At 42.8% G+C, this 9,608-nt stretch overlaps 1 protein-coding gene across 1 annotated transcript in view; it reads right to left on the bottom strand.

The window, feature by feature from the left end:
* Nucleotides 1–5,906: 5,906 nt before the first annotated feature.
* Nucleotides 5,907–9,608, bottom strand: part of LOC129699859 (chitin synthase chs-2-like) — a 31,736-nt gene continuing 28,034 nt past the window's right edge. Inside the window, exon 19 of the mRNA XM_055639997.1 lies at nucleotides 5,907–8,983. Coding sequence (XP_055495972.1) covers nucleotides 8,963–8,983 — 21 coding nt within the window. The 3' untranslated portion in view covers nucleotides 5,907–8,962. The remainder of the gene's footprint in view (nucleotides 8,984–9,608) is intronic.

Raw genomic sequence — 9,608 nt, 5'->3', positions numbered from 1 at the left:
TCCAAGAAGACCAAGGAGCTCATTGTAGACTTCAGGAAGTCCAGAGGCGGCACGCACACCCCCATCCACATTAACGGGACGGAGGTGGAACGTGTTTCTAGCTTCAGGTTCCTGGGAGTCAACATCTCCGATGACCTCTCTTGGACCCACAATACCTCTACTCTGATCAAGAAGGCTCATCAGCGTCTCTTCTTCCTGAGGAGACTGAAGAAGGTCCATCTGTCTCCTCAGATCCTGGTGAACTTCGACCGCTGCACCATCTAGAGCATCCTTACCAACTGCATCACAGTATGGTATGGCAACTGCTCTGTCTCCGACCGGAAGGCATTGCAGAGGGTGGTGAAAATTGCCCAACGCATCACCGGTTCCTCGCTCCCCTCCATTGAGTCTGTCCAAAGCAAGCGCTGTCTGCAGAGGGCGCTCAGCATCGCCAAGGACTGCTCTCACCCCAACCATGGACTGTTTACCCTCCTACCATCAGGGAGGCGCTACAGGTCTCTCCGTTGCCGAACCAGCAAGTCGAGGAACAGCTTCTTCCCTGCGGCTGTCACTCTACTCAACAACGTACCTCGGTGACTGCCAATCCCCCCCCCCCCCCCCCACCACCCCCCCCCCTGGACACTTATTATTATTTATTCAAATCGTTTGCTATGTCGCTCTTCAAGGGAGATGCTAAATGCATTTCGTTGTCTCTGTACTGTACACTGACAATGACAATTAAAATTGAATCTGAATCTGAATCTGAATCTAACAATTACAGCACGGAAACAGGCCATCTCGGCCCTACAAGTCCATGCCGAACAACTTTTTTTCCCTTAGTCCCACCTGCCAGCACTCATACCATAACCCTCCGCTGGCAGTCCGCTGAAAAATCGCCTGTGGGAGAGGCCCATGAATTTCACAATTCTCCTGATTCTGATCTTGGTGTGCATTTCCTGGGTGGATTTCCCAGAAAACTTCTGAAATATACTGGAGACTATTATGATCAAAGCTGATCCTGAAGAAGTTGGTTCAATTCTGACAAGGATGGACACCTCATCTTTAGTTTAGTTTGAGTTTAGAGATACAGCACGGAAACAAGCCCTTCGGCCCACCAGATATGCACCGACCAGTGATCCCCGCACACTAACACTATCCTACACACACCAGGGACAATTTACACTTATACCAAGCCAATTAACATACAAACCTGTACGTCTTTGGAGTGTGGGAGGAAACCAAAGATCTCTGAGAAAACCCACGCAGGTCACGGATAGAACTTATAAACTCCGTACAGACAGCAGCCATAGTCCGGATCAAATCTGGGTCTCCGGTGCTGCAAGCACTGTAAGGCAGCAACTCTACCGCTGTGACACCATGCCGCCAATGTGTTTTGCTCTTTGTGAATCAAACACCAGCCAATCTTTTCTTACACAAAGAACTGCAGATGCTGGTTTAAATCGAAGATAGACACAAAATGCTGGAGTAACTCAGTGGGACAGACAGCATCTCTGGATAGAAGGAATGGGTGATGTTTCGGGTCGAGACCCTTCTTCAGATGTCAGGGGAGAAGGAGATACATAGAGGACAAGAGGACATGACTTCAGAATTAAGGGACAGAAGTTTAGGGGTAACATGAGGGGGAACTTCTTTACTCAGAGAGTGGTAGCGGTGTGGAATGAGCTTCCAGTGGAAGTGGTGGAGGCAGGTTCATTGGTATCATTTAAAAATAAATTGGATAGGCATATGGATGAGAAGGGAATGGAGGGTTATGGTATGAGTGCAGGCAGGTGGGACTAAGGGAAAAAAAATTTTTGTTCGTCACGGACTTGTAGGGCCGAGATGGCCTGTGTCCGTGCTGTAATTGTTATATGGTTATATGGTTATAGATAAGGGATATATAAGATGTGAAAACAGGACAAAGGGGATGGAGATCAGGGAACGTGTAGAATAGATCATTGTTAGCTGGGAGAAATCCAGGTCTTCTGTTTTCACATGATTGATGTATGTACTGAGTAATGACCTTGATAAAAGGTTTAAAACAGGCAGTGCTGTAGCTATCAGCACTGCCTGTTATTTTTCTCATATTCTGTGACTAAATGTAAAAACACAACTGGTGCAGTGACAGGAGACAGAGTGATCCTGTGCTTCACAGAAATCCGTAGATCTGGAAGTTTGTCACATACAAGTAACGGGCAAGATTTACTGACTCTGTTGGAAGGTGCGATTGCTGGGTTTACACCAAAGAGAGACACAAAATGCAACAGGTCAGGCAGCATCTCTGGAGAAAAGGCATAGTTGACGTTTTGGGTCGAGACCTTTCTGCCTAATAAACCTTTCCTATTCAAGTACCTGTCCAAGTCCTTCTTGAAGATAGACAGAAAATGTGCTGGTGTATAGGCCCTGTCCCACTTAGGCAACTGTGGCAAAAATGCACCCACTCCACGACATTGACTACGACAAGCTGCCACCTAGTCAACGTTAAGCTACAACAAGATTTAATGATTACTAGACCAAGCGGGACCCGTTGGGTCCCTGTCACATGGGAGGGCTGGGCCCCGAACACAATATTCCACCACTCACCCATAGCCCGCCACTGCACAGGCACAGCTGACGTTTATAAAGTTTTAAATGGCAATAGCTTGTAAAAATAAGATCAATGTGAATGCATCTCACTCTCCCTCTTCAGTCCCCTTTTCCCCTTCTCCAGTATCCACCCTTCCCCCACCCTCCACCCCCCCTCCTCTGCTTCCCCGCCGCACCCCCTCCCTCCCCTCCTCTCTCTTCCCCCTCCCCTCCTCCATTACCTCACTTTCCCTCTTCCTACACCTCGCCTCCTCCATTCCCCCTCACCCCCCAGCACTTCCTCCCCTTCTCTTCATGCACGCTCTTAATTCCCCTCTCCTCCTCCCCTCCCCCACTCCTCCCTCACCTCTCCCTCCCTCTCCTTTCCCCTACCCTCTGTCACTCCCTCCCTTCCTCCATAACCCCTATCCCCTCCCTACCCTCCTCCACTCCCACGATCCCCATCCTCCACGACTCCTCACCTCCCCCCTATCCCAACCCCCCACCACTCTCCCTCCTCACTTCCACCACTTTCCCCACCCTCTGCCTCCCTACCCCCTCCTCTCCCTCAATCCCCCCAGTCTCCCTCCCCGGCTCCCCAGGATTTCGATGTAAACCGCCACGTCGCCGGTGGGGGGGGATTGGCTGAGCAGAAATTAAATTAAAATGCATCAAATGAAAAAACATACCCATGGAGCGATTGTGTACCCATTGTGAGCCAAGGCAAGGACAGGCAAAAGGAAAAATAGATGTTGGTCTGAAATACTGCAAAGGCCAGAACTGTGGCTGAGGACCCATTGGGTGTCCTATCTGGGGGCGCTGTTTGAATATTTTTTAAGTTAAAATGTTAATAACATAAAATATACCATCTATCTGAATTAAACTTGATACATCACACCAAAAGAATTGTGAGTGTGGGCCAAAAATTGTAGTGCTATCGTGTACCATTATGGCGTAATTTCAGGATTACATGGGCAGACTCACAGACCTAGAAACAAACAAAATGAGAGTTTTAGTAATATACTCGACCAACTGGGACCCATTGCGTCCCGTTCCACCAATGCAATATTCCACCACTTACCCACAGCCCCCAACTGAGCAGGCACGGCTCATTTCCTCTCATCCCCCAGCAATCCCTCCCCTTCCTCTGCACTCTCCTTCTTCTTCCCCTCTCCTCCCACCCTCACCCACTCCCTCCCTCACCGCTCACCCACTCTCCTTTCCCCTACCCTCAGTCACTACCTTCCTCCCTCCATAGCCCCATCCCCTCTCTACCCCCCTCCTCTACATCTATCTCCCTGCTCCCCCACTCCTCACCTCTCCCCTATCTCACTCCCCCACTAAACACATTGTTTAAATAAAATTTCTCCTCCTTCCCTTCCCTCTTCCCTCCCTCACCTCTCCCTCCCTCCTTTCCCCTACCCTCAGTACCCTGGAGCCAACATGGGAGGGTGAGGAGTGGCGTGGGGGGGGGCGTCAGCATCGGCGCTCACCTATCCTCCCCCCATACCCCCCTCAAGGAAAATTCAGTTTTTATTTTGTAAATGAAACCTCTCCCCTATTCCACCCCCCCCCCCCCCCCCCCCCCCCCCCCCCCCACAATTAAAACCTCAATGTTTTTTTTGTAAATGAAACCCCGCCCCCCAAGAATTTAATTTAAACTGATTTTTTTTTAAATCGCACCCGCCCTCCCTCCATTACCCCTCTCCCCTCCCCACCCCCTTGAGGTGGAAGCTGCTGATCCCATTGTAATGTCATTGTCAAGTGGAACACTGTTACGGGCAGTTTATGTAAATAAGATCCCATTGTGACGTCATAGCTGCTAACTGCCACTGTGATTTTTCTCCAACTGGATTTTGTAAAGTTGAAAGATGAGATTAACTTGAAAAATATAACATCAATCTGAATGAAACTTGATACACCACACCACCGGACAATGGTGGTAAGGTGGTCCAAAATTTGTAGTGCTATCATGTACTGTTTTGGCGTAATTCAGGGCATGATGGACATGCACGCACGCACACACACACCCACAGACAAGATGAGAGTTTTAGTAATATACTAGACCAAGTGCAGACCCGTTGGGTCTGCTCCCCCAATGCGCCCGTTCCCTACCCGTAGCCCCCACGGGAGACGTGGTCCTCCAACTCAAGCTGTTCCCGAATATAAGATTCCAGCACTCAGCAGTGTGGCTGTTTTTAAATGGCGTCTTTGAGGCGAGAGGCGGGAGCCAGCAGCCGTTATGGTCGCTGGCCAGCAGGAGGTGACAAAATGAGTGAGCGGGGGGCAGGGGGGAGAAGGATTTTATTAAAAATGTGTACATAAGCATGACAAAATTTAATCAGGATTGGATACTTGGAATGAAAAGTGAAATCTCTACCGAATTGGAAAAAATCTCGGTGTTTCTGCGTCTGGTGTTGGTGTAGCAACGAATCAAAGGCTGGCACCCACAGGCTGGCACCCATAAGACAGGCAGAAATACACACAGTTTTAAAGATAGATAGATAGATAGATAGATAGATAGATAGATAGATAGATAGATAGATAGATAGATAGATAGATAGATAGATAGATAGATAGATAGATAGATAGATTGTCAATAGGAGGTATTCACTGCACACCTTCAGTGCTCGAGTTATTTCCTTTTGCCTTGAACATGAATTCTACTGATCAATTTTTTTATTTCCTCAATCACATTTAATTGGGCCTACTGAAAGTTAAATCCAGCAATATTATACGGTGCAAAATTTGTAAAAATTCTTAAACATATGGTCCTTTGTCCGGTTCTATGCTTAGCTACTTAATCATTAATTATGGAATATGTAAATATAGAAATTACAACATTACAACAGGAAAATCACGTGGTCCATCCCCTATTTATTATAGTATAAAATACCTTGTATCTGATCATGAGAATGCTTAGCTCATACATGCCAAATAACCTTGTCAGAAAATATTTTTTTTAAGTTTTAAATCGTGCAATTAATTAGAAGAAAATATCAAGACAATTTCACTCCGACCTCCAAAGTATCAGAAATTAGTTCAAACCATCTCTGGGTGTGATTTAGCTTATTTCAAACCTAACTCTTATACAATGCATTGTCCAACCCAGCCAGGTTAATTTCCTCAATGATGACACACTGCCAGTTCACTGTGCAGGTAGTAAAATGCACATTTTACACCTTCTATCAAAATAAGCATTATCAAGCTTAAGGAACTAGCTACTGTACATCTTGATAAAGCTTTAATGTTTTCAAGATTATGCTGTGTATTAAGTATGACACAATGAATTGTATAAATAATTCATTCTAAAATCTATCTGTTACAATTGTCCAATAATAACCAAAACCAAATCGAAGCAATTAAGTTAAAATATCAGTTTATTTAGTATTTAGCAGTTTCATCCATGAGAATATCATTCACTCCATTGATTAATTATCTTACAAATATACATATACAACCGGTAAAGATAATAACTTAATTTCATGAAGACAGTATTTAGTGCAAGCATCAAAGGTCATGCAGACTTACAGTGTTCATTTTCATATTTCCAATTAAAAAATGTGGGACAAAAATGAATGCCTAGTTGAATAGATAGGTCATCAATTAGAAATATTGTTTGTATTAAAAGTCACCTGAAGATCCTAATATGTTGTATTTCAATGAAGTGAGTTGGAAAATATATTCACCACAATTTGATTGGCAAATAAACTTTATTTGTTGCTTAAAATGACAAAGAAAGCATGTCGAGCCAAACACACCAAACTGTACTGTTGATATGATGTTGAAATTGAATGGATTGTAATCTATGTGTGACATTAAAAATGGTCAATAACAAATATGATGTGTTTTGCTTAGATGAGAAAATCTGTACACTGGAGAAAAAATGAAATTTCAAATCCAATTTATAGAACTTTAGAGTACATTTGATATCCATATTGCAAGTTGAGATCATGTTAAAATGAGCATTTCCCACCAATTGTATTTTATATTGTGAAAAATATACATCCAAAATAACCAAACAATTGCAGCTTCAAATTAAATAGACAAAAGAGCACATGTCATAGAAGATACATTTAATGGGTTATTTATAATAAATTAACATTTTTATTTCCATTACATATTTTATAGCTATAGATAATTGTAAACAGAAACTATGTCAACTGACCATTTTGTGCAAAGGTATAAATTATATTAATTCATGATCAGTTGTAAAGTATTAAAATTGCACAATAATAATTCCATTCATTTAAGATAATGCAACTTCATCATGTGTGTGATTGTGTGCATTTGCACTTTATCTTCTTTCCTTCATGTATGTAGATGTACTAATTGATCTTTATTGCACTATAAAGGCACTAAACAGATCCGATTGTCTCGATCCAACGATATTTCAGAATCCCTCTGTTTACGAATGCTGCTCTTTGATTTTTGGCTTTGGGAAAATTATATTCACCTTTCCCAAAGCTGATTGTCAATACAAGACTGACCCCCGCAATCAATATAGAATAGTTTAGAATAGGATCGGTGGGCTAAGCATTTATAAACAAACAGAAACAGCCCAGGGAGAGTGCTGATGTTTGCATTCCAAGGTTGAAAATGTCCTTGCATTGCAAAGTTGTAAAATATTTATAAATAATTAATTTACAGTTTTGCAATGCTTTGTATATGGAAGAGTTTTCTCCTCGTGTCTCTAATGTGTTGAGTGGCAGATATGGAATATGACATAAATCACAAAAGGCAGGACAAATCAAAATAGGACGTACATGGTAAATGGTAGGGAATTGAAGAATACAGTTGAACAGAGGGATCTGGGAATAACCGTGCATAGTTCCTTGAAGGTGGAATCTCATATAGATAGGGTGGTAAAGAAAGCTTTTGGTATGCTAGCCTTTATAAATCAGAGCATTGAGTATAGAAGCTGGGATGTAATGTTAAAATTGTACAAGGCATTGGTGAGGCCAAATTTGGAGTATAGTGTACAATTTTGGTCGCCCAATTATAGAAAGGATGTCAACAAAATAGAGAGAGTACAGAGGAGATTTACTAGAATGTTGCCTGGGTTTCAACAACTAAGTTACAGAGATAGGTTGAATAAGTTAGGTCTTTATTCTCTGGAGCGCAGAAGGTTAAGGGGGGACTTGATAGAGGTCTTTAAAATGATGAGAGGGATAGACAGAGTTGATGTGGACAGACTTTTCCCTTTGAGAATAGGGAAGATTCAAACAAGAGGACATGACTTCAGAATTAAGGGACAGAAGTTTAGGGGTAACATGAGGGGGAACTTCTTTACTCAGAGAGTGGTAGCGGTGTGGACTGAGCTTCCAGTGGAAGTGTAGGAGGCAGGTTCGTTTGTATCATTTAAAAATAAATTGGATAGGCATATGGATGAGAAGGGAATGGAGGGTTATGGTATAAGTGCAGGCAGGTGGGACTAAGGGAAAAAAAGGTTGTTCGGCACGGACTTGTAGGGCCGAGATGGCCTGTTTCCGTGCTGTAATTGTTATATGGTTATATGGTTATATGGTTAAATTTACAGCCATGAAACGTATTTGTAATCCCTGAGATACTCGGTTAGTGGAAATGGCAGATATGTTTATGTTCTTAAAAGAAACATTGGTGAGTTAATAAGAGATGTAAAGGGCATTAACCAGATCTGACGATAATAGTTCACCGTATAGTTTAGTACGATTCAGTCATTGATTGCACAGTGAAAGATTAGGTGATTCCCAAGTTAGTAAACTTGCTGTGCATAGTATGTATGCTTTATAAGAACTGATGGCAGAACTATGCAGATTTGGCCCATTAACACCATCTGCGTGGATCAGAGAACAAACAGTCAATTTTTACCTACAACGATCAGTTAGAAGGCACTAATCAGAGGCATCATTTGTTCTAAAGTGCTGATTCTGAATCGAGGGATGTGTTGAATTGTGGACGGGGCTTGTGAATTCTACCCCATGCCTGCTGCCACATTGTCACTTGGATATTCCTTTTGCACTTCTAAAACAGGTAGCAGTAATGAATTTCTGCTACTGTTTGTATTGACCTGTTACTAAGCAATCACCATATTTGTGCATAAATATCCATTTGGTAACACGAGCAACAGATCTCCACTGCATTGTCCATGATTAGCAAAGTGTTGTTCTCTGCCTCAGTTGGTGGTGGATGCAGGTTCTCTGAATGCTTTCAACAGAGAGCTAGATCGGGCTCTTAAAAATAGCGGAGTCAGGGGATATGGGGAGAAGGAGGGAACTGGGTACTGATTGGGGATGATCAGCCATGATCGCATTGATTGGCGGTGCTGGCTTGAAGGGACGAATGGCCTCCTCCTGAACCTATTGTCTATTGTATTTCACACCATGCTGATGTTGTTCTGTTTTTTTTCAAGCTCTGTTCATTTGGCTTCTCTATGATGTCAAACCTCAAGATCTTCATGCTAAAAGAGAAGAACAATATGTCATATTTAATTTTCATATTAAATTTTGTGTCTTAAAATAAATTGCTTTTTAAAAAAAAGAAATATTCTAATAATTTTGCAACAAAATTGATTTTCAGGGTAGATTTTGCAACGTCAGCTTGTTTACATTGCCCTTCCTGACATGAACTACAATCGCTGACAGTGCAACCAGGTGAATGGACAGCGTTTGTCAGTCGCTGGAGTTTAGAAGAATGAGGGGGGGACCTCATTGAAACATACAGAATAGTGAAAGGCTTGGGTAGAGTGGATGTGAGAAGATGTTTCCACTAGCGGGAGAGTCTAGAACTAGAGGTCATAGCCTCAGAATTAAAGGACATTCTTTTAGGAAGGAGATGAGGATACATTTATTTAGTCAGAGGGTGGTAAATCTGTGGAATTCTTTGCCACAGAACGCTATATAGTCCAAGTCAGTGGATATTTTTAAGGCAGAGATAGATAGATTATTGATTAGTACGGGTGTCAGTGCTGGGAGAAAAGAGGAGAATGGGGTTAGGAGGGAGAGATAGATCAGCCATGATTGAATGGCGGAGTAGACTTGATGGGTCGAATGGCCTAATTCTACTCCTATTCCTTATGACCTTAT

This window comes from Leucoraja erinacea, chromosome 8 (assembly GCF_028641065.1).
Source record: "Leucoraja erinacea ecotype New England chromosome 8, Leri_hhj_1, whole genome shotgun sequence".
In the NCBI taxonomy this organism is placed as follows: Eukaryota; Metazoa; Chordata; class Chondrichthyes; order Rajiformes; family Rajidae; genus Leucoraja; species Leucoraja erinaceus.
The sequence above is the reverse complement of the archived record's forward strand: the minus strand, read 5'-3'. Positions and strand labels throughout refer to the sequence as shown.